We start from the raw sequence: 26,991 nt of genomic DNA on the forward strand, positions 1-26,991 counted from the left end.
ATTCTATATTCTATATTCTATATTCTATATTCTATATTCTATATTCTATATTCTATATTCTATATTCTATATTCTATATTCTATATTCTATATTCTATATTCTATATTCTATATTCTATATTCTATATTCTATATTCTATATTCTATATTCTATATTCTATATTCTATATTCTATATTCTATATTCTATATTCTATATTCTATATTCTATATTCTATATTCTATATTCTATATTCTATATTCTATTGGAACAGACGAATTCATGGATCAATAGTTTATTTCACACGCCAGCCAAAAATATACGCCTGATATTTTAAACGCTGACCACAATATAGGCTCATCAATTTCAGATTCATTAATTTAGTTATTCAACACCAATTCCTCTTGTTTATTTTAAGTATTTTTTTTTATTTCCGTTAAAAGGCAACGCTATACTAAAACATTTGTTTTAATATTTTTTTTTATTTTTTCCGAGAAAGACGCAACTGTCCTAAATATTTTAGCGTGGGAAGCCGATTCCATTTAACTCACCCTATGCATACGTCACTGGCGAGCTAGGAGTTTGTAGTTAATAGTTGTCAGACAAATCAAAATTTTAAAAATATTTACAGTAGTACCTCGAAATACGAATTTAATTAGATCCGTAGCATTGCTCATATGTCAAATTGCTCGTATCTCAAAGCACTTTTCTCCATTAAAATACCACAAAATGCCACCCAGTTGGTTTTGATACAAGCAAATTGTATATGTAAAAAAAATAACTTATAAACAGTATATAGCATGATGCAAAAAAAAAAATAATAATATGCTTTCTGGCAATAAAAATTGGAACCATTTGGAACGAGCTTTTCAAGTTTATTGTATTTTAATTATGCATGAAACCTAATACACAGAATAACTTGAGTACCTTTACAGTTATGTTGATGAACTTTTATACACAATTATTGTATCAAATTTTTAGTTTCATGTCAACTATTGAGCGCTTTCCGGTGCACGAAAATGTTACTTATTCTACTTCCGGTTTCTCAAAATTTCGATAACTTGAGTACCGTTAGGTGAACATAATAATATATTCATATAAAAGTTTTGTAGTGAATGCGATCATTTCTATTTACTATTGAACGATTTTCCGTAGCAAGAACAGATAATGTATTCTATTTCCGCGTGAACACTATCATTGTTTGTACTGTTTTAGTTAGGTAAAGGAAAGGTTATATTATATTATATTTTATACATTGAGTAGTTGTAATAGGGGGCTATCGATATTTAGAAGTAGTCATTTACTTAGATGAAACCAGCGTCTTTTCCTACTCTAAGGAGACTAATTAAAATAAATTACATTATTACAATAAAAATAATCAATAAAAAAAAACCTTAATTTGCATTTGCTTTTATTGTTCCGTGTTAGTTTACATTATTATGAACGTGCATCAATGTAATATAACAATCAATTTTAAAGCACGGGATCATTATGTAATAGTTATTATACGTCTGTATATTGAGTTTAGTTTTGGGAAAGTGTGTGAAACCTTTGTTGGACTGTGTGTGGTGGGTTTTGTGTGGAACTCCTATTGGAATGTGTGGGGTGGACTGTGTATTTGGAATAGGTTGAGAAGGCATGAAGACGACAAAAAATAATTTAAAAAAATATATATAATCGTATTTTAGAAAACCCACAAAAAGATTGTAACAGGTCGTTTAATAATCAAGCATAGTCTAAGCACTCTTAGATGGAACAAAGAATTCTATTGTCATAGCCTTCATACTCCCCAGCTCTCTCCAACGTCCTCCATCAAACACATCTAACCAACGGCAATAAGTCCTCTTTCAATTTGTTATGTTATACAAGTAAACCATATTTTTGAGTACATTAGCCAGGATTCTTGTTGTTGATGAAGACTCAGTCAAATAAATTACCTATTATATTAGTCATGAGAACCAGCTAAACAATCACACTATGTTAGAATTAGTTAAACAAACACGTTACATTACAACCAGATAAACAAACACATGTTTCATGAGACCAACCTAAACAATCACATGTTTTATGAAACCTAGATAAATAATGAAAACAATTCTATCTCAACAGCAACGTCATAAGTAGCTAAATTATCACATATTTAATTAAATCACATGTTTCGTTAGACCTAGCTAAATAATCACATATTGCATAAAACTAGCTAACCAACAACGTATTTAGCAGCTAAATTACCACAGTCATGCTTGATTAAAAAGCTAAACAGCCACACGTTCGACTATAACCAGTCTTTGTTTAGTAGTTCTATAGACTTGACAAGTGCGTACATTAATCCGATACACATAATGATTGGATCTGTAGAATAAAATAAAATGTTTAAATATCTATATTTTCTTAATTAGCACATTATATAAAAACATTTTTTAGTTAAGTAAACATCTAATACAGTGTATTGTCATCGAGTCTTAACCTCCGTGTAAAATTTGAAACAAATCAGTCCGGTAGAAGTGATATTTTTCGAGTACAACTTCCTTTCACCGAAAATCACTTAAAACTTGATGCAATCAAGAAATTAAGACCTATAACTGTTAATAAAATTTAGTGTATCTAACTGAAACGGTACTTTGATGTATTTTAGAAACTGGATAAAGAGTAAGGGAGGTCAATTAAATTTGAAAGTAATCAAGGTGTAAGATCTTATACTTGTGTTTGAAATTCAGTCTACATAACTGAAACAGTATTCATGTCAATGAGTTCCCTAGGAAACAGAGAATCGTACCACTTCCGCTTACCCGAAATCGCAAAAAAGTAGAAAGGAACCTTCGAATACAATCTAATAATTCTATTTGCAAATATGTCTCAGTAAAGTAAAGTTCCCTTTTCAAACCTGACGGTCAATAGGGCAAGTGAAGAAGAGTTCACTTGTTTCTGTGACCTCGGCATATGATGTGTTAGTGTGGTCAGCACTATACCCAGCCGCCTTTACTTTCCCTAACGTGAGTTAGGTACCCAATATATGTCTGATTAGCTTTAATAGTACTCAAGTTATCGGCTTTTGAGGGAACCAAAGTAGAGTACGTTTCACTTCCGGATACAAGAAATTGCTCAAAAGTTAACAGAAAACTACAAATCTGATATAATCCTTCGATATGACATTTGTTCATCATAACTGAAACGGTACTCGAGTTATCGTGTTTATATATTGATTATATATATATATATATATATATATATATGTATATATATATATATATATATATATATATATATATATATATACGCACGCAGGCACACACTCACGCACGCACGCACACAAAACTATAGAATCCACTCGGAGTCATATATGGCCAAACATCCTATGGTCAAACAAAGTTCACAGCCCCACTGTGGTCAAACACCATATGGTTAAATTTCTTGTGAACAAAGTCCTTGTGGACAAAGCCATTGTGGACAAAGCCCTTGTGGACAAAGCCCTTGTGACCAAAGCCCTTGTGGCCAAAGCCCTTGTGGACAAAGCCCTTGTGGACAAAGCCCTTGTGAGCAAAGCTTGTGTGGACAAAGTCCTTGTGAACAAAGCCCTTGTGAGCAAAGCTTGTGTGGACAAAGCCCTTGTGAACAAATCCCTTGAGACCAAAGCCCTTGAGACCAAAGCCCTTGAGACCAAAGCCATTGTGGACACAGCCCTTGTGAGCAAAGCTTGTGTGGACAAAGCCCTTGTGGACAAAGCCCTTGTGGCCAAAGCCCTTGTGGACAAAGCCCTTGTGGACACAGCCCTTGTGGACAAAGCCCTTGTGACCAAAGCCCTTGTGACCAAAGCCCTTGAGGCCAAAGCCCATGTGGCCAAACCACATGTGGTCACAACACAAACCACATGTTCCTTTTTTGAACATTTATAGAAAAGCCCTATATTGGATTAGTGTTCTAAAAATTACAGATACAATGCCAGCCTAAATCAACCATTTGCCATTTTATCAGACAATATAAAACAAACACTGGCAGAGGAAGGCTCACCTACCTGCCTTGCAAGTGGAGCTCTCCATCCGTGGAGGCCAACAATTCACTCGTTTTTATTATTTTTACTCCCGCTGCAAGCAGATATACATAGGACATGGCACATGTGAAGTTGAAGTAAAATAACTCTATTGAAAACCTAAGACGACAAAACATATTAAACAACATTTCGCTGGCAACATTAGTGATCAATATATTACATTATTTTAAAAGACAATTTGAAACCTGTTATAGACGATTATTCTTAGCACAATGTAGCCCTACACATAATATACAACAAACGTAATCTGACAGTGGAGCTTAATAAATAATGACACCTTTAAAAGATTAATTGAATCTCTATTGAGAACTTCTACACATAATATCTGACTGTTTTAAGCCTGGTACGATATGATGATGGAAGATACAAGTTACTTGTAAACAGACAATCAAAACACAGAAACAACCAATGGCCTTTTTTAATTAATTGTTTTTGACGGACTTTTTGTATTCAGAAGTGGTCCTTTACTTAGATGAAACTGTTGTTTCCTTCTCTAAGCCGAGTAATTAAAATACGTTACATTATTACCACAAAATACTCAATTAAAAAAAACAACATTTTTTTTGCATTTGCCTTTTTTGTCCAGTGTTTGTTTACATTATTGTTAATGTGTATTTGTATATTGAACAATCTATTTTGAAAGTTACCTGATCATTATGCAATACTTATTTTAATGTTGTTTTATCCCTTTAGAAAAAAAAAAAAGATCGTACACCAGCGATGTGAACCACGTCTGTATGTAAGTTCATTTATTTACGAGAAAATGTGTGGAACAATTGGTGGACTCTATGTTTAATGTATTGAGAAGGCATTTACAAGATAAAAATAAAACAAAAACATATTTTTGAAAACCCAAAAAACAATTATAGTTAGGAACGACAAAAGATGTTTTCGTCGGTTAATCAATTTTAGTTTAAAACGCAATTAGATGGAAATAAAAATCCATGTCAAAACATTACTCTTCCCCTAACTTCCTCTGTCCTACACCTCTGACTGACGGCAATAACTCCTCTTTCAATTTGTTGCTATATTATATTAGTAAACCATATTTTCAGTACATTAATACAGGATTCTTGTTGTTTAAGAAGATTTAGTAAAATAAATTAACCCCAAATTGACGTTTAAAACTATCAGATAATTCATCATTGATGGCTGCACAACGATACTTATTTATTCCACCTAGTTTATCTATCACAAAAGTGTTTTTTAGAGTTAGCAAAATAATCAAATATCATTATTGGATTTAGCTCAACAACATTTTTAGAGCTAAATTACAACACTTCTGATCAAATAGCTATTCATTCGCACGTTGGACTAAATTATATCTTTGATTGTCATTTCCAAGGACATGATCAAAGCGTACAGAGCTCCCATGAACATAATGACCGGTTCTGTGGAAGAGAAAATAGTTGGATACCTACACACTTCTAATGTTCTATGCTGGAGTATGGTTAACGTATACTAATGTGTATGCACTTAACAAAGGGTAGGTTTTTACGAGCGATATTTTCAAAAAACATGTTTGCAGAAAGCGATTACAGAATAGGAGTGACCTCCCTGCCTGAGTTAACCTAGCTCTGATGAGTACCCAAGACAAGTAAAGGAAAGTAAAGGTGGCCATACTGCTGACCACTTCTTCACTTTAAATGGCGGGGTCAAGTACATGTGAACTCTACTTCATCCACTCTATTAAAAATGGGAACTTTACCTAAAAGAGAACAATATATATATAGACACACATCGCTAGTCTCTGTTCATACGTTTTTTTTTAAAGTTCTAAAAAAAAGTTTTTATAAATGTTTGATTATTTAATTTCTTTCATTTTTCTATACTGTTTGAAATTGTCATCCCTAAGAATTCACTCAGTCCATCAACATTGAATTTTATCAGAGAATATAAAATAAACATTGGCAGACAAAGGCTCAAATACCTGCTTGCAGCTGGAGTTTTCCGTTGGTGGAGGCCAAAAATGCATCATTTCTCAGTTCCACTGCAAGCAAATATAATTAATACAGAGCATATATACAGTTGATGTAAATTAACTACAGTTAAAACAATGACTTGACACAACAATTAAAACAAGCTTTGGCTAACAAAAATAAAATAAATCATGTTAAACCATATATTATACAATGTTTGAAGACGATTTGAAACAGGCAATTGTTTTTAATTCCTGACACCATGTATACATAATAGACAATGAACTTAGTCCAACAGTAGCGCTTAATAAGTAATGCCACCATTAAACATTGTTTTAAATATATACTGAGAAAGTCTATTAGTATTAGCATTAGGCGCGCTTATTTTCCAACGTTTCCTTAAAATGAAAACTACTGCATAAAGTTAAACACTATTTTTCGCTTATGTATGTAAAAAACATTATAAATCCCCCCCCCCCCCCCCCCCCCACCTAATTTTTTCCATAAAATTGTAATAATTACGATTAATTATATGTTTATTTTAAATTTAAAATGGATAAAACTGAAACGTAATAATATGACAGCGGACACCATTGAGAAACATTCAGGAACACTGTCAAATATTACCAGCCTGAGACGTAAATAACAGCTAAACACAAACTTATTAATTATTCATATTTTCAGGTTTAACATAAATGAAATTAGAAATGCAAAATATTAAACATTTGATTGTGTATTAAATAGTATTCTTTCTGGCTTATAATATAAACAATCCTAGCATTTTTAAATATCAGCCTCTGGGTCATTACCTCTATCTCTGTTTACTTATGTTCTTGTTTTACAACAAAGAATTACTCATTGCGTAATGCAATGAGTTCGCGCAAAGTCTTGAAAATCTCTAGAATTTGCTAAATTTTTAGACCATTAAAAGTCTGAAAAACCACTAGATTTCAGGCTGGGTTTAAAGAAAAGTCTAGAAAGAGTTGTGAGTTTAAGTTAATTTTAGGAACAAAACTTTTTTTCACGTTGTCCGCAGATCTACGGCGTGTAATCTTACTATGATTATTTTCCTCTACTATTTTAAATCTATATCAGTCATCACAAGACGACGATAAAGACTGTTATGCTAAAGTGAACAAGGAGGCAATGCACACCGATGATGTAAAGTAGCCTACGCCTGATGCATTTTAGAGAAAAAAAAAATAATTATTTAAAATGACCATGTTTAACTAAAGTTGATTACTCAGCATACAAATTTCATGCAAGACTTTTTTATACGTTTGCTTAAATCTATTATTTACTTAAGGGTCGTCCATAAATGACGTCACACTCGTAGGGGGAGGGGGGTCTGCAATTTTGTGACGGTGTGTGATGAGGGGGAGGGGGGGTCAGATAGTGCGACGTCACACTTTTGCATTATTAAAAAGCAATGTTAGAAAACGAATTTTAGATGTTTTTTTGCGGTTTAGAAAACTGTGTTAATAAATTGTAATAGGAATTGATTAAAATACTCTATTTTGACAGAGTTCAGACAAAATTTTGGAAAAATATCGATGTTTTAAAAATAATTTAACTTCAGTTTTGAGGGGGGGGGGGGTTGTAGGCTGAGGTGTGACGTCATGTTAGGGGGGTTTGGCTTTTTGTGACGATGTGTGACGGAGGGGAGGGGGGAGGTACAAATCGTCAAAAAAGCGTGACGTCATGTATGGATGACCCCTTAATCGGTTCAGATATTTTAGTTGAGATATTTAAATAAACGGTCTACAGTGGAAATGAAGTAGAGTTTATCAGTTTCTGTAACATTGGCATGTGGGGGTACAGTGTGTTAATTTCTACGCCCTGTCACTTTGGCTTTACCTAACGTAAGTTATTCTCATGTCGGGGGTGGGTATGTTCACATGTCGGGGGTGGGTATATTCTCATGTCGGGGGTGGGTATGTTCTCATGTCGGGGGTGGGTATGCTCACGTACGTCCTACAGACTCGAAGCCGAAACCCGAACCAACCCCCTCCCTTTCATCAAAACATTCTATCACATCGACTGGTATACAGAAAGATACGTAAAAACAATACTTTCTTGATTTGATATAAATAAAATGTTTATAGCGCTTATGTTATGGGTATGAATTTAAGCATATTTTTTTTTTACGAAAACTTAAGCGAAGCTTAGCAGTATGCCTAGTTTTCAAATCAATGGTAACAGTTTTCATTGATTGTTTCGTCAGAAATTATGCTAAGGACTAAACCTTCATTGAAGTTTTTAGAATTTGTTATGTTAAAGGGGTAATGATTAAGTTCTCACATGATTACCAAAAGCAACTATTCCATTTTACTTCGGCTATAGACTTGTTGCGGGAATTAAGACTCTAAACGCTAGCGTAACTTCTATGAAAGAAAACAAATTAAAAAGAAAATCCGAAAGTTTGCACAAGAACAAAGTTTGACAAAAAAAACAGCTCTATTTAAAATGAGTAAAAATTGAGATGTTACTATAGTAGCACCCCCGCACCCTCACCCACATACCATTTAGATAATCATAAATTACATATGCAGAATATAAGGGTCGTCCATAAATGACGTCACATTCGTAGGGGGGGAGTGGGTGGGTCCGTAATTTTGTGACGGTGTGTTGAGGGGGAGGGGGAGGGGGGGGGGGTCAGATGGAGGGACGTCACTTTTCTGCATTATAAAAAAAACAATTTTAGAAAACGAGTTTTAGCCGTTATTTCGAATTTTAGAAACGGTTTTAATAAATTTTAATAGGAAATGATCATAATACCCTATGTTGACAGAGTTCTGACAAGATTTGGGAAAAATATCGATTATTTAAGAAGGATTCAACAGCAATTTCGGGGGGGGGGGGGGTGATTCGTTGTAAGCTGAGGTGTGACGTCATTTTAGATGGGAGGTGTCTGGGTTTTTGTGACGACGTGTGACGGAAGGGATTGGGGGATGGGGGAGGTAAAAATAGTCCCAAAAAAAACGTGGCATCATTTATGGATGACCCCATACTATTTAAAAAATGTTGTTAGAAAGATATTGCCTTTTTGTAGATGTAGATGTAGATGTAGATGTAGATGTAGACGTAGATGTAGATGTAGATGTAGATGTAGATGTAGACGTAGATGTAGATGTAGATGTAGATGTAGATGTAGATGTAGATGTAGATGTAGACGTAGATGTAGATGTAGATGTAGATGTAGATGCAGATGCAGATGCAGATGGAGATGGGGATGGGGATGGGATGTGGATGTGGATGTGGATGTGGATGTGGATGTGGATGTGGATGGAGATGGAGATGGAGATGAAGATGGAGATGGAGATGGAGATGGAGATGGGGATGGAGATGGAGAAGGAGATGGAGATGGAGATGGAGATGGAGATGGAGATGGAGATGGAGATGGAGATGGAGATGGAGATGGAGATGGAGATGGGGATGGGGATGAAGATGGAGATGGAGATGGAGATGGAGATGGGGATGAAGATGGAGATGGAGATGGAGATGGAGATGGAGATGGAGACGGAGACGGAGATGGAGATGGAGATGGAGATGGAGATGGAGATGGAGATGGAGATGGAGATGGAGATGGAGATGGGGATGGGGATGAAGATGGAGATGGAGATGGAGATGGAGATGGAGATGGAGATGGAGATGGAGATGGAGATGGAGATGGAGATGGAGATAGAGAGGGAGATGGAGATGGAGATGGAGATGGAGATGGGGATGGGGATGGGGATGAAGATGAAGATGTAGATGGAGATGGAGATGGGGAAGGGGATGAAGATGGAGATGGAGATGGAGATGGAGACGGAGACGGAGACGGAGACGTAGATGGAGATGGAGATGGAGATGGAGATGGAGGTGGAGATGGAGATGGAGATGGAGATGGAGATGGAGATGGAGATGGAGATGGAGATGGAGATGGAGATGGAGAGGTAGATGGAGATGGAGATGGAGATGGAGATGGAGATGGAGATGGAGATGGAGATGGAGATGGAGATGGAGAGGTAGAGGTAGAGGGAGATGGAGATGGAGATGGAGAGGTAGATGGAGAGGTAGATGGAGATGGAGATGGAGATGGAGATGGGGATGGGGATGGGGATGGGGATGGGGATGGGGATGGGGATGGAGATGGAGATGGAGAGGTAGATGGAGAGGTAGATGGAGATGGAGATGGAGATGGAGATGGGGATGGGGATGGGGATGGAGATGGAGATGGAGATGGAGATGGAGATGGAGATGGAGATGGAGATGGAGATGGAGAGGTAGAGGGAGATGGAGATGGAGATGGAGATGGAGATGGAGATGGAGATGGAGATGGAGATGGAGATGGAGATGGAGATGGAGATGGAGACGGAGATGGAGATGGAGAGGTAGAGGGAGATGGAGATGGAGATGGAGATGGGGATGGGGATGGAGATGGAGATGGAGAATGGGATGGAGATGGAGATGGAGATGGAGATGGGGATGGGGATGGAGATGGAGATGGAGATGGAGATGGAGATGGAGATGGAGATGGAGATGGAGATGGAGATGGAGATGGAGATGGAGATGGAGATGGAGAGGTAGATGGAGATGGAGATGGGGATGGGGATGGGGATGGGGATGGGGATGGAGATGGAGATGGAGATGGAGATGGAGATGGAGATGGGGATGGGGATGGGGATGGGGATGGGGATGGAGATGGAGATGGAGATGGAGAGGTAGATGGAGAGGTAGATGGAGATGGAGATGGAGATGGGGATGGGGATGGGGATGGGGATGGGGATGGGGATGGGGATGGAGATGGAGATGGAGAGGTAGATGGAGAGGTAGATGGAGATGGAGATGGAGATGGGGATGGGGATGGGGATGGGGATGGGGATGGGGATGGAGATGGAGATGGAGATGGAGATGGAGATGGAGATGGAGATGGAGATGGAGAGGTAGAGGGAGATGGAGATGGAGATGGAGATGGAGATCGAGATGGGGATGGAGATGGAGATGGAGATGTAGATGGAGATGGAGATGGGGATGGAGATGGAGATGGAGATGTTCTGTTTTTAAAAATTACCTGGTGGATTTGAAACATCAAATCTTTCGCTGAAATTATAGGGGTTAGTATGAATCCGTGGGTAAAATGAAAGTGCTGCAAGAATGTACCACGAATTCTTGAATTCGGGGCGGAATCTGAATCTGAATGGATAGCTCTTATCTTCACAGTAGCAGTGATCATCGTTACTCATTTGTTTGCACGCAGAATGCATACAGTTCCCTCCGAAAAAACATTCCTGGAAACAAAAACAGATATCATAATATTAATGAATATATCTTTTTTCTCTATTTAGTACACTAGCCTGGCCTCGGTGTAAAACCTATCTTTAAACAGCATATGCCCGGTACTGCCCGGGTTGAGGAAATATAATACGTTTCCAATTAGTGTTGATATTCAAATAAGGCCGTTTGAAAAATAAAACATAACCCTGAATATTTATTAGATATATTCTTCTAAACGAAACCCAATGTTTAAAAGTATCTCTCTCTCTTTCTCTCTCTCTCACATGTGGATGTGGATGTGGATGTGGATGTGGATGTGGATGTGGATGTGGATGTGGATGTGGATGTGGATGTGGATGGAGATCCAGATGCAGATGAAGATGTAGATGTAGATGATGTAGATGTAGATGTAGTTGTAGATGTAGATGTCGATGTGGATGTGGATGTGGATGTGGATGTGGATGTGGATGTGAATGTGGATGTGGATGTGGATGTGGATGTGGATGTGGAAGTGGATGTGGATGTGGATGTGGATATGGTTGTGGATGTGGATGTGGATGTGGATGTGGATGTGGATGTGGATGTGGATGTGGATGTGGATGTGGATGTGGATGTGGATGTGGATGTGGATGTGGATGTGGATGTGGATGTGGATGTGGATGTGGATGTGGATGTGGATGTGGATGGAGATGGAGATGGAGATGCAGATGTTTAAATATGCGTTCTACACTCTTTTTCACCTATTCTCATTGTTGTCTTTTTGTGTGTAAAGTTGTTTTTGTTTTTGCAATGTAACAGTTTTTTGAGTTTCGAAAATAAAATAATATAATTATTATAGAACTAGAGAGCCGCATATTGACATCAAAAGAGCCGTATGCAGCTCGCGAGCTGCGGTGTTTCGACCCCTGGCATAGGCTAAAGATTGTTTAATAAGAAATAGGGTTAGAAATAGGGAGATATATATGGAAAAAGACATGGATAGATATTAGTATGATATGTATTCTGTAATGGGGTGATAACGAACGATCGAAATGGACAAGAGGTAAAGCATTTGACTGCCAATGACCAGGGGGAAATTTGTGTGTGAGGGGAGTGGGAAAATTTGTTTGAGAGTGGAGTGGAAAACGTCCTGGACACGGGTAAATATGTCCTATTTTGATTTAAGTTCAGGTTGAATTTTAGTTGTATGCATATTCATGTAATTTTACAGACTTTAATTTAGTTTCTTTTTTTTAAATATTTTTGGTTATTCTTTATAATTATTTAAAATGAATTAATAAATTTTGGTGGTTTTTATTTTTGTATTAGATGTAGAATAGGCCTATCTAACAGAGTTTCTTCCAGGCATCTCTTCGGGGGGACGAAGCCCCCCCCCCCCCCCCCGAAAAATTTTTACCGCCCCCCCGAACGAAATGAAATTTATATAATTTATATAGAAAATATATACTTTTAACAGTGTCCGCCCTCCCGAAGAAAGTTTACCGCCCCCCCCGAAGATTTCAAGTGGCCCCCGGAGAAAAGTCTGGAAGAAACACTGCTATGTAAAGGGTTTAAATTTCGATTTAGAAAATTCATATTGGTCTGTATTATATACGTTTAGGTTTTGCGTATAAATGTAAAAAAAAAAAACATTTCTAGGCTTTAGATGTAGGTTTAGCCTTAGTCTGTGTTAACTAGTCTGGTCTGGTCTGTCTGGTCTGGTCAGTTTTATTTCGATTCGTTTGTTTCCGTTCGGTTGTTTATATTTGTTCTTATTATGTTGACTTAGCCATAAATAAGTATATATATATATATATATATATATATATATATATATATATATATATATGTAAAACCCCAGATAGAAAAAGCTAATAATCCATTACAACCAGCTGATCTAAAATACCTAATCAATATATTACACTGAACTCACATTTTGCCAATTAGACCTATATATCTGAACAATCCAAGTTTTTATAGCAATGTTTCAGAAAAATCCCGTAGCAGCACTTGCTAGTGTTTGAATAGCCGGCGACGCGTCCATAAATTCGGCCGGTGTATACACAGTTGTTGGCAGCATCGCACTCCTTTTCATATCCCTCGATTTTCATGTCTAACTGCATCGGTTTTTCAGTACCATCTGAAGCTATTCAATAATATTATTATTGGACGACTCTTCGTAAAGTCAACACAGATAAACTACATAGGTTTTTTTGTTGCCTAAAGAGCTGAAATAAACCAGGGACGTGGAGTAGGGAGTTTGATTGTTTCTTATAGCCTGACCTTACCTTGAAGAAAAATAGCTAAAAAATATTTCAGGTAAAATAAAAAAATTAAAATGAAACTAAAATAATTCAATGTAAAATGTCATAAAACGTCTAACCACCTATTAATTAAATAGTCAAACAAAGTTACCTACCAAGAACACCAAAGATACAAAAAAGACTTATTAAAGTTAAAGGCATCATGTGACTGTTCATCCTTTTATTGATCTGAGGATTCTGTATATATAAGTAATATTATTAGATTGTAGTTATATTGGTCACAAGAATAAAAGTATCACTAGTTGTGTTATAAAAAAAACATAATCGCGCTATACGGCACAGTAGGCTAGTATGAAAACTTGACTAAATAGGCTTGTTTTTTAGAGGAGATTGTAGCCCGCCTAATCAAAGTTATAAGGTGCAATGTGATCTATTTTATATCCTTATATGTCAAGGCCATAAAAACAGATAAACTATACGGATTGGAAAAGGTAACTTTACTTTGGTTTACTACCCTACCATTGAATCAAGCTTTACCTAAATACTAAAACTAATCGCAATTTGGCTCGAATCGCATTTGACTAACGTGTTTCCTGCTATATTTTTAAAGATTAAACATACACTACTAGTGGGATATTTGGTGGGATAAATGGGCGTATATATATATATATATATATATATATATATATATATATATATACATATATATATATATGCCCTATATATACACTAGCTGTTATCGGTTAGGCCTCAGCCTCGGCCATTCATAGCGACGTCCAAATATAAATCTTGACACACATAATATGCATGTTTGTTTACAAAATATATAATTTATAAGAAAATAAACCGGGAGTGATCTCCCCTAAACTTTCTCGAATATTCTAATATATCCCTACGGGGGATGGCACCTCGGGAAATAGACATGATTCATGATTTTTAATCAATTTTAATTACTTAAACTTTTAAAATAGAATATAATCTGGTAGAAAAAAATAATTGCGCACGAAGTGAACGCCAAAAATTATGTGTATAATAGTGCGGAATATTATTAGTACCATATAAATTCACATTCGTTTTTTGAGAAATTGAAGTATCGTAAATTACTACTTCCTATCAACGGAAATTACTCAAATTTTAACAAAAGGCATAGACTAGATCCTTTACATACATATGAAATTTTATTTATCTATCTGAAACAGTACTCAAATTATAGGCTTTTGAAAAATTCAAAGTAAAATAAGTGCCGTTTCTGGTTACCGGAAATCGCTGAAAAGTTTATACAGAACTACCAATTCGACATAATACTTATATATAAAATTGTATCAATTTATCTGTAACGGTACTCAAGTTATCGTGTTCACAGACACACATACACATCAACACATCAACACATACACACACAGACATATGGACAAGTTTGCAACACTATGTTTTTCCGTGGATGTGGATGTGGATGTGGATGTGGATGTGGATGTGGATGTGGATGTAGATGTGGATGGAGATGGAGATGGAGATGGAGATGGAGATGGAGATGGAGATGGAGATGGAGATGGAGATGGAGATGTAGATGTAGATCTAAAATACCTAATCAATATATTACACTGAACTCACATTTTGCCAATTAGACCTATAATTGGAGCAATCCAAGTTTTTATAGCAATGTTTCAGAAAAATCCCGTAGCAGCACTTGCTAGTGTTTGAATAGCCCGCGACGCGTCCATAAATTCGGCCGGTGTATACACAGTTGTTGGCAGCATCGCACTCCTTTTCATATCCCTCGATTTTCATGTCTAACTGCATCGGTTTTTCAGTACCATCTGAAGCTATTCAATAATATTATTATTGGACGACTCTTCGTAAAGTCAACACAGATAAACTACATACGTTTTTTTGTTGCCTAAAGAGCTGAAATAAACCAGGGACGTGGAGTAGGGGGTTTGATTGTTTCTTATAGCCTTACCTTACCTTGAAGAAAAATAGCTAAAAAATATTTCAGGTAAAATAAAAAAATTAAAATGAAACTAAAATAATTCAATGTAAAATGTCATAAAACGTCTTACCACCTATTAATTAAATAGTCAAACAAAGTTACCTACCAAGAACACCAAAGATACAAAAAAGACTTATTAAAGTTAAAGGCATCACGTGACTGTTCATCCTTTTATTGATCTGAGGATTCTGTATATATAAGTAATATTATTAGATTGTAGTTATATTGGTCACAAGAATAAAAGTATCACTAGTTGTGTTATAAAAAAAAACATAATCGCGCTATACGGCACAGTAGGCTAGTATGAAAACTTGACTAAATAGGCTTGTTTTTTAGAGGAGATTGTAGCCCGCCTAATCAAAGTTATAAGGTACAGTGTGATCTATTTTATATCCTTATATGTCAAGGCCATAAAAACAGATAAACTATACGGATTGGAAAAGGTAACTTTACTTTGGTTTACTACCCTACCATTGAATCAAGCCTTACCTAAATACTAAAACTAATCGCAATTTGGCTCGAATCGCATTTGGCTAACGTGTTTCCTGCTATATTTTTAAAGATTAAACATACACTACTAGTGGGATATTTGGTGGGATAAAAGGGCGTATATATATATATATATATATATATATATATATATATATATATATATATATATATATATATATATATATATACATATATATATATGCCATATATATACACTAGCTGTTATCGGTTAGGCCTCAGCCTCGGCCATTCAAAGCGACGTCCAAATATAAATCTTGACACACATAATATGCATGTTTGTTTACAAAATATATAATTTATAAGAAAATAAACCGGGAGTGATCTCCCCTAAACTTTCTCGAATATTCTAATATATCCCTACGGGGGATGGCACCTCGGGAAATAGACATGATTCATGATTTTTAATCAATTTTAATTACTTAAACTTTTAAAATAGAATATAATCTGGTAGAAAAAAATAATTGCGCACGAAGTGAACGCCAAAAATTATGTGTATAATAGTGCGGAATATTATTAGTACCATATAAATTCACATTAGTTTTTTGAGAAATCTGAAGTATCGTAAATTACTACTTCCTATCAACGGAAATTACTCAAATTTTAACAAAAGGCATAGACTAGATCATTTACATACATATGAAATTTTATTTATCTATCTGAAACAGTACTCAAATTATAGGCTTTTGAAAAATTCAACGTAAAATAAGTGCCGTTTCTGGTTACCGGAAATCGCTGAAAAGTTTATACAGAACTACCAATTCGACATAATACTTATATATAAAATTGTATCAATTTATCTGTAACGGTACTCAAGTTATCGTGTTCACAGACACACATACACATCAACACATCAACACATACACAGACATATGGACATGTTTGCAACACTATGTTTTTCTGACTCAAGGAGTTGTAAAACGTCGAGATTTGCAAAAGTCTCTTTTTTTACGATTACAATACTTTCTCTATACTTAGTATACGAGAATGTAAAAAAAAAAACAGCACGTTATTATAAAAATTAACCTAAACATCACCTGTCATTCCTAAATATCACGTTTTGTTACACAAATGTACTAATCATTAGAGTCAAACAACACCAACTTTGATTTTATATATATATATAGATCTATAATATAAATTCCTTTTTTTATTTTTGACTAAGTCACGTTTGATGGGATGTCGTTATGCCATTCCGTCTATTCATTCACCTTGTTTAGATAAATTAAACGAAAATAATGGAGACAAGCGAGTTGACGAGATTCCTTCCATAGTGTTGTTGACATGGAATAAAAACGTGCTTTTTAGATTTAGACCGTAAAAAAAAAATAAAAAAAAAAAAACTTAAGCCTAAAATTAATTTAGAAATTTTTTATTTTTAGAATAAATGCTATAAAAGTTGCAAATCCAGAGAACTAGAAAATAATTTGTTGAGTTTAAGGCTACATTTCTATTTATTTTCATCAAGCCTAAGTTATAACCGGATGTTTCACTTTCGTAAGAAAAACATTGATTGGATGTACAGTAACTTAGTGATCGATAACTATTTGTTTACAAAACTTTGCAGATCAAGTTTTTAAATAACAATGCAAATTTAAAACCCCATGACCTAGTTTTCTATTTTTAGCTTACAATGTGTACAATAAAATTTTGTCGGCCTATTCAATAGCAGGATGCCATTGTTTATGTCGCCATTACACGTGAAAACCAAATTGTTTTTGCTTTTTTTTTTAATTTTTATTTAGTTACCGAAAATATTAAAAACATCAAATACGTCCAATCTTTAGTAAAGTCCGAAAAAAACCATACAGACAGGATTTTATAACCATATTAATTGTAACTACGCCGTGCAAGCAAGAATTTTAAATTAATTTATGCACCTCTCAAATACCTTTGAGACTTTTCTCGCTTGTGTCCATTAGTTTCATCAAGTATTCAATGTGATTTTTACTAGATTTTAGATCTATTTCTTATAGTACACAGACTTTCTAATAGGTAGCACATCGAACGACTGGAATTTTGAAAACAAAAACCATCGATGTAAACTAACAACTTACTAATCGTACACTATTCCTCTTTTTACTGCGATAAATTTACATATTTTATTTGATGTAGATCCTAGTTGTCAGCAAAAGGAAACATCGCCATTTTTTGTTGACCATGTGACGTTGTATGCATACACGTGACACTTGGCGCAATGAGAATCAATTTGGTTAGAGCATATTTCAACTTTCCGTCCTTATATTCAATATTGCTTTGGATCGACAGGATGACTTGTTTGCAGAGGCTAGGGGGGTGGGCCCTGAGCGTCGACCCTAGGGGCGCCACAAAAGGAGTAGAAAAATTTAAAATTTCGTTTCAAGCTGAATTTTTTTTTTTGAAACAGAGTTAACAAATTTAACCGCTACATGCCATTATATACTGATTTAAGTTAACTGTTATATCTTGATTACGTAATTGTTAAACATTTAACCTTAGGAAACAGTGACCGGCAAAAACCGCGTTCCAGTTTTTCCTAGATGGGATGGGGGGGGGGGGGTGTGTGAAGGGGGGCACTTTTTCGCCGACTAATATCGGAAGGATTATACTGGATTGGTGAATCGATACTTTACCAATTAGAAAATAAATCAATTGTATAAAAGCGTTGTGTACGATTGTGTAACCGTTAACAAAAAGTTAGTGACATTAAAATCCACTCCATCAACTTTGTCTTAGATTGTTTGTATAAGTTGGGGGGGGGGGGCTTTTTCTTTTCCGTCAATACAAATCGAAGGATCTCTACTGGCTTGGTGATTAGATAACTTTTTTAACATTGAGAAAAAGAAACACATTTTATTAAAGTGTATTGTGTAACACTGAAATAAGAAAATAAATGGCGGGTGGGGATGCTTTTTGTCCACGGTAGACGGGAAGGATATACAACGGAACGGTGAGTAATTAAATCGTTCTATGTAAGCAGAAAATATGTATACAACAAGTAATGAATCAATGACTATTAAGTGTTACATATCCTGTGAATCGAGTGTTATTCTCAGAACAACAATCAACAAACCAGATTAGGTTTTGTTTTTTAGCCGGTCTTCTCACTTCAATACAATGTCTATCCCTACTTAAATTGTAACTTACACAAGTTCATTGCCTCTTAATAATAGCCCACTACACAATCCTGGGTACAGCACTTGAGACTAGACAAGCCCTTCACCCCATGCCAGTCCCCCTTCCTCTCCACCCCCACACCGCCGGATAGTGCGTTAAGATCCGATAAGCCATACATTACCAATGTTCATTCAAACGTGAATAACACATCCGTGTCGATAGGGTCAAGCACCTTTTCCGTATAAGGCCTAAGTGAATGCTTATCAGCTATCCCATCTAGTATTTACGTTAGTTGCTAATAAACCCTACACGGAGTAATGGGCTTACACACTAACACATGTGTCGTTTACAGTCCTACGAAAATTTTGATGAACGCATTCAAGCCTATCACATCATGATGTAACAAGATTAAAACTGGCCGTTGGTTGAATAGCGTGAAGGGAAAGAAGGGGATGGACTTGATACATTCTTAAAACTGACGGATATGTCCATGACGCATTATTTCAGTTTAGTATAACACGTACTAAACAGTTTTTAGTAGTGTTCCAATGTATATTTCTTGGCAAAGTATCAAATATTAGTCTAAATATTGTTGTATAATTTAAAAACAACTAATAGAAGAGTCTATGCAAATAAAATAAACACACTAAGACAGGCGATTGTTTTGTTTAACTAGAAACAAAATGGCTACCTAGCCTATCGTGAATTATTTTGATTTACTGTACTCTAATATGATTGGTCAAGCTTATCAATGCATCTTTCTTCCCATTCATAATTTTTACGCGCGTGCCCTTTTATGGAGTTTGATATAAAATTTTACTTTGTAGAAAATAACTTCTATCCCACTTATTTTTAGAACAAAGAATAACGTCACTACAATAGTGGTAACACCAGTGCTTGGCAGATAGATTGATGTATATGGTGCCACGTGAGCAATATAAGATGTAATAACCCGCTCGAATATAGCCTCTGTCCGCGTAGTTCATGTTTCACATCGCAATCTATAATATAATCTATAATATAAGCGGGCTGTGTCTGTCCTTCCTTCCTTCCTTCCGTCCGTCCGTCCGTCCGTCATCGCTATAGATTTTGGGACTATAAAAGTAAACTACGCACCATGCTGTGCTTTTCAGTGCACCGCAGTGTCTTATTATAAGTAATTGAGTAGGGTTTGTTTATGTAACGGCATAGAGCTATTTTATAATTTCCACTGTTTGTACAATTTTGCCTAACGTAAAGAGAATATTAAATACACGCACATTGCTAAAACATATTAAAAGGATCAATGTCAAATATAGTTTTCTTTAATATTCCCAGAAAAAGTGGATACATTTTATTAACATAATAACAGTAGGGTAGAAAAATCTAATTAAACTGCTTAGTAATTTTGCCAATGGAGGTAATTCAAAGATAAATTGAACTCACGCTAAAAATGTGAATGCAAAATCTGCAAGACGGAATAATTGTTGGAATAATATAATTAGCAAAATGTGAATGCAAATTATGCTGACGTGTAAGAGTACATTATTGTTGGAATATTATTATTAGCACATTGATTGATAAAAGGCTATCTTTTATTTCTTTTTATTCACTGAATGTACTGTTTACTAATTATAATTTTTAATCAACTATTCCGCACCATTATAGACATTGGGTGCGCAATGGTTTTAGTTATGAAACTCAATTGTAAATTTTAAAAATTAAAATACTGGGAAAAAATGCGTGAATTGATAAAGTGATATATGGTAGGTAAACACGGATATTATAGATATTGCCTATTTTTTATTGTATATTATTTATTATTATTCTATCTTTCGGTTTGCGGACAAGCTGGGGTTTTATAAGAGAGGCGTAGCTAGGGGGGGGGGGGGTGGAAATCGAAAGTTTTAGGGAGGGGGAGGGGGGGTAGGGTGCAAATCGAAAGTTTGAGGGGGTGCAAATCAAAAGTTTGAGCGGGGGGAATTTCAAATCAAAAGTGGTGCAAATCGAAAGTCTGAGGGGATGGGTGGAAATTGAAATTTTGAGTGGAGGGGGTGCAAATCGTAAGTTTGAGGGAGGGTCAAATCGCAAGTTTGTCCCCGGGCGCCGGAAAGGGTCGCAACGCCTCTGTTTTGTAGTCATTCACTGTGTCAGACGCGTCCGCCGGGACTCGGAAAGGGCGCGATTTGGCGCTACGGGCTAGACTGTGAGCAATATGCCTTTATGATTGCATTTAAATTGTGTTTATGTTATGAGTGTTGTGTTCGTTTTTTCGTTGTTTTTTTTTTTTTTTGCGTTTGTTCGTTTGTGTTGTGTTTAGTTTTGTTCTGTTCCAAAGTTGGTATATTTAAAAATGATTTACCGTGGCGGAGCGCGGGATACAGCTAGTCTATAATATAAGCGAGCTGTGTCTGTCCTTCCGTCCGTCATCGCTATAGATTTTGGGACTATAAAAGTAAACTACGCACCATGCTGTGCTTTTCAGTGCACCGCCAAACTACGCACCATGCTGTGCTTTTCAGTGCACCGCAGTGTCTTATTATAAGTAATAGAGTAGGGTTTGTTTATATAACGGCATAGAGCTATTTTATAATTTCCACTGTTTGTACAATTTTGCATAACGTAAAGAGAATATTAAATACACACACATTGCTAAAACATATTGAAAGGATCAATGTCAAATATCGTTTTCGTTAATGTTCCCAGAAAAAGTGGATACATATTAATAACATAATAACAGTACGGTAGAAAATTCTAATTAAACTGCTTAGTAATTTTGCCAATGGAGGTAATTCAAAGATAAATTGAACTCATGCTAAAAATGTGAATGCGAAATCTGCAAGACGGAATAATTGTTGGAATAATATAATTATCAAAATGTGAATGCAAATTATGCTAACGTGTAAGAGTACATTATTTTCGGAATATTATTATTAGCATTGATTGATAAAAGGCTATCTTTTATTTATTTTATTCACTGAATGTACTGTTTACTAATTATAATTTTTAATCAACTATTCTCCATTACTATATTAAGTCATCACGTTCATTAGGTGCGCAATGGTTTTAGTCATGAAACTTTATTGTAAATTTTTAAAAGTACTGAAAAAAATGCATGAATTTATAAAGTGCAATAAGGTCGGTAAAACACGGATATTCTAAATACTGCCTTTAATTTATTTGCGGAAAAGCTAGGGGTTTTATAACAGAGGCGTAGCAAGAGGGGGGGGGGAGGGTGGAAATCGAAAGTTTGAGGGAGGTGGGAGGGTGTAAATCGAAATTTTCCGCCGGCGCTCGGAAAGGGCCTGATTTGGCGCTACGGGATAGACTGTGAGCAATATGCCTTTATGATTACATTTAAATTGAGTTTATGTTGAGTGTTGTGTTTGTTTTTTCGTTTTTGTTTTTTCTTTGCGTTCGTTTGTGTTGTATTTAGTTTTGTTCTGTTCCCAACTTGGTACATTTAAAAAAGATTTACCGTGTTTTGTGGTTGTGGTTGTGTTGTGGTTGTGGTTGTGTTGTGGTTGTGGTTGTGTTGTGGTTGTGGTTGTGGTTGTGGTTGTGTTGTGGTTGTGGTTGTGTTGTGGTTGTGTTGTGATTGTGTTGTGGTTGTAATGTGGTTGTGTTGTGGTTGTGGTTGTGTTTTGTTTGTGTTTGTGTTGTGTTTTTGTTTGTTTTGTTCTGTTCCAAAGTTGGTATATTTTAAAAAGATTTACCGTGGCGGAGCACGGGATGCAGCTAGTAAAAGGATAACCGTAGGCCGTAGAAGTCCAAAATGTTCGGGTTAGATAGCTAAAACAGGTTAATACCGAATTAAGAAATACAAATTTTGATGAGCAAAATTTCACTTTTATCAAATAAAAATAAGTAGTAGGCTTTTTAGTGCTAAAAACTGCAAAACGAGAAAAGACATTAAAAAGTAACGAAAAGTATTTTACGAAAAAAAGTTTTTTGAGAAATTTGTAAAGCTAATTGTAACCTTTAGGTGTTTCTAAAAAGACAGCAAATACAGTTATAAAATACATGCCACATACAGCTTCCAAGTGAGGCCAAATACAACTTTCTGTAGAGAGAGTATAAGATAGGGAAAAAAATTAATGTAGTCATAACATTTTTATTTTAAAAACATAAAAAATGTTTTCTCATTAAAGTTTATTATTTTCTTAATACAAAAATGGACAAAGAATCTAAAAGTATGAAGAAAAATCAAGATTTTGGTGATTTTTACATTGTCATAGATACGAAGTATAAAAAAAGCCCTGTAATCGTGCAAAAAAAAATATAAAGAGATTTTTGCAAATCTCGACGTTTTACAGACCCAAGAGTCGGAAAAACATAATTTTGCAATCTTCTCCGTATGTCTCTGTGTGTGTGTGTATGTGTGTGTGTGTCAACACGATTACTTGAGTACCGTTACTCGTAGATCCGTATAAACTTTCGAGCGATTTCCGATAACCGGAAGTGGCATTTTTTTACTTTAAATTGTTCAAAAGCCTATAACATGTGTAGCCTACTATTTCAGATTGATAAATGAAATTTAAAATTTAATTAAAAGATCTAATTCTCTGCTTTCAGTCAAAGTTTGATTTATTTTCATTTACCGGAAGTAGTAATTTTCACTATTTGCGATTTCTCAAAAACGCATGTTAATTTATAAAGTACTAATAATATTCCGCACTATTATGTACATTTTATTTGGTGTTCACTTGGTGTGCAATTCTTTTTCCTACGAGATTTTATTCTATTTTTAAAAAGTTTAAGTAAGTAAAAATGGATTAAAAACCATGTCTGTATACCGAGTTGCCTTCCCCTATTGTTTCATATAAGAATATTCGAGAAAATATAGGGGAGATCACTCTCGGTTTATTTTTCTACGCATACATACTTCAACAAATTCAGATTATTCGGCAACTACTAATTATGTGATTTTATTAAAAACAAAATATTACATTCTTTAAGCTCTAGAAATAAAGACAAACTTGCTACACCGATGACGGAAGGACGGAAAGATGGAAGGAAGAAAGGATTGACACACTCGGGTTATATGCCATACGAATGACGTCATTTCGGGTGTTACATGCGATATATGACATAATCCAAGTCAGAGTTTTTATATTTATAACCTTTTCCTTTTAATGTAGTGTTATTCAACTTTAGTTGATCAATTAATGCATCTGTATGGGACGGTAAATCAATTTTAATCTAGTAATAATTAAACACTTCTACTCATTATAAGTTGACAGCAAGAGAGGAAAGTTATTAAAATAACTAATGAACATCAAGCCGAACCTTGATTTATACCAGGTGTAGTAGGTTAATCGATATGTAAACAGATGTCGGTCACTGAATGACAATTTGACTATAATCGTAAAATATAGTTACAGATTGATTACACATTACACAATTTTAGAGGTGTTGAAGGGAAGACAGCTTTACGGCAGACCATCATAAATGCAAAATTTACGTATAGGTCGGCAAGTGTAAGTAGTATTTGTCACAAAAGACATAATCAATAACGAGATATTTATGAAGCGCCTTATCGTTTACGACTTCTTTTTTAGTTTTAAAATAAAAGGATGCGCATATGCAGTTACCATGATAAAAATGTTCGTTTAAGTCATGAATTCGACATAGGACATGAACACTAAACACCATCAAGTTAACAGGGACATTTGTGTTTAGTGCTTCATTCTTACCTTACCTGGGGTAAGGTAAGATTAGATTTGTGATTCAGTTTTGGTTTCAAATTTTAACTTGATATTTGTGTTTGGTGATTATATTTGTTAAAGGTTATATTTGATTAAGCTTAGAGTTTAGGGACGTATTTTTTTATTAGTACAATATTTACGATTTGTCTCCATGCTACCACCCACATATACTTTTTAAACTTAGAATGAAGTAAAATCAACATCTAAACCTATGATTTATGTTTAGCTTTAGTATATCATGGCAGCTTTGATGGCAGTTGTCGTTACAACGATCATCCTGGTCTGCCTTTTAACCAACGTTTTGTCTTTTAATGGTAAGTTAACTTTAGTTCGTCAAAATACTATTTGCTGCAGAAGTGACTCAATTTATTAAATGATGTGAGGGATATATATATATATATATATATATATATATATATATATATATATATATATATATATATATATATATATATATATATATATTTAATTTATAGAGTAATCAACATAACACATTATTTTTTATTAAATACCCAAACAGATTTATTGCCTTAAATAATTCCGTTAACACCACGGTTATTCATTGGTATTTGTTAAACATTATTTTACCTTGTTTTTTTTTTTGCGACCAAATTTCCAGTCTGCCAGATAAACATTTGGAAAAAAAAAGAGTTATTTTTCTTAGGCTCCGTAAGAAAGTAAAATCAAGCCAAATATTTTTTTAAATTAAATTATATACCAATCTAACCAATTCCATTGCTAAGAAACATAGGTCTATATAAAATATTTTAGGCCGGCAATAGGTCAGTTAGAAACTCAATTATTGTTTTTATTTTATAAGTGTTGTTTTTAACAAATTAATTTTCGTTTACTCTACTTTCACCGACAGCGAATCGCCTTAAGTCTAATTTACCGGTAGATCTAGATACATTCACTGTATTATCGAATTAGAAGAACTGTCAAGTGATCCTATAGAAAATTGATAATAGTCTTGTAACCTAATAAAAATAACCGACGAACATTCAAGCTGTAGCCGACAGAAAATTTAGCTTTATAATGCATTTAACTTTTGAATGGGAAACATAATATTCCATGATAGCCCTGTTTGTTTTGAAAATAATTTTAAAAAGTGTTTGTTCTGAACTTTTATATGTACAGTTGTGTTTCTACTATTGTATATAGCAATACATTAATTAACGGCTTAAAATACATATGTGTGTAAAATACTTTGAAAAAAAAATTCTCTCGATAAAAAAGAATTTTACACTACTACACATAATGCAAATTCTCTCATCAAACGGAACCGTCAAACAAAAATAACCAATAAAATCAATACGAAAAAGTTATAGTTTCAAAAGTAGATAGATAACTAATGCCAATGCACCAGAAATGTAACAAAAACTGATACGTTTTTTAATAATACATCCTTTTTTACAGATAGCATTCAGCCACTGCAAAATAACAACACTGTAAGTTCTAAATTTTGAAGTATTATGTCCTACATGTGTTTAGACTTTAAAAATAATCGTGTTTATTTTATTTACGCCGAAGATAAACATTCCGCAGCAGTGGCGTAGCGGAGGGGAGGGGCAGGGGTACATATGTAATTTTAGCTACAGTTTTGCATTATAAATAAAGAATACGAGCCGACCCGCGGCGTATCATACGCCGCTATTTAGTTGTTTTATTTTCTACTTTTCAGTAATTCATAATTTGTGAATTCGACAGTACCAATGCTGCCACTGAAAATATTTGCTTTAAAACACTACCCCTAACCCTAACCCCGACCCTACACCCCCCCCCCCCCCCACCCTGTGAAAGCAGCCTCCTCTTAGTTACCTCCTGTAAGTTTAAAATCGTTTCAAACTAAATTATCTGCCCCTAATAGCCGTTACTAAACGATTTGTAAACATTTAATTTAGCGTGACCACAACTCACCAGACTATGTGGGGGTGGGGTGGGGGTGGTAGTGATAGTGATAGAGAGAAAGAGAGGGGACTGTAAGGAGGCGCTTGCAGCTTGTTTTCTAACGGCTCCCAGAAGAGAATTATATATATAGATAGATATATATGAAGGGGGCGCCAAATTGAAAGTTTGTCCCCGGGCGCCGGGAAGGGTCGCTCCGCCTCTGCTCCGCAGTTTCTATGTATCTTTTAAATAGGTTTCCGGCAGTGGTGTGATGTCTTCTTTTCCCCGAGCATCGCGGTCATTATGGTTTGCTGGTACAGCAGCAGAACCTTTTACATATTTAGTTTACTGTTTATGTGAAATCCAGATAGCTTTC

General features: G+C 35.1%; 1 protein-coding gene across 4 annotated transcripts; it reads right to left on the reverse strand.

Annotated features, from left to right (window-relative positions):
• Positions 1 to 1,440: 1,440 nt before the first annotated feature.
• On the reverse strand, positions 1,441 to 18,098 carry LOC131931223 (uncharacterized). 4 transcript variants are annotated; one of them, XR_009384257.1, is made up of 8 exons: positions 18,003 to 18,098; positions 15,542 to 15,623; positions 15,057 to 15,268; positions 11,000 to 11,216; positions 5,958 to 6,017; positions 5,336 to 5,418; positions 3,992 to 4,061; positions 1,441 to 2,331 (listed from the first exon to the last, which is right to left on the reverse strand). XR_009384257.1 is itself a non-coding variant. In XM_059287952.1 (7 exons), the coding sequence occupies exons 2-6, from the start codon at positions 15,600 to 15,602 to the stop codon at positions 5,342 to 5,344; spliced, it is 627 nt and encodes a 208-aa protein (XP_059143935.1). In that variant the 5' UTR covers positions 15,603 to 15,623; positions 18,003 to 18,098; the 3' UTR covers positions 4,065 to 4,126; positions 5,336 to 5,341. The 4 variants fall into 4 exon arrangements, 2 of the variants coding, with proteins under 2 accessions (XP_059143935.1, XP_059143934.1); XR_009384258.1 differs by having other exon boundaries at positions 3,988 to 4,061; XM_059287952.1 differs by lacking the exons at positions 1,441 to 2,331; positions 3,992 to 4,061 and adding an exon at positions 4,065 to 4,126.
• Between the last annotated feature and the right edge of the window lie 8,893 nt (positions 18,099 to 26,991).

This window comes from Physella acuta, unplaced genomic scaffold (genome assembly GCF_028476545.2).
Source record: "Physella acuta isolate Inbredline_101_S28 unplaced genomic scaffold, ASM2847654v3 ptg001920l, whole genome shotgun sequence".
Lineage (NCBI taxonomy): Eukaryota > Metazoa > Mollusca > Gastropoda > Physidae > Physella > Physella acuta.

Coding starts and splice junctions, on each gene's coding strand:
- LOC131931223 (XM_059287952.1), bottom strand. CDS start 15,602: ATGAACAGTCACGTGATGCCTTTAACTTTAATAAGTCTTTTTTGTATC. Junction 11,217..15,056: donor ATAGGTCTAATTGGCAAAAT/GTGAGTTCAGTG, acceptor TTTTGTTTCCAG/GAATGTTTTTTCGGAGGGAA. Junction 5,419..5,957: donor AAAACTCCAGCTGCAAGCAG/GTATTTGAGCCT, acceptor TCTCTTCCACAG/AACCGGTCATTATGTTCATG.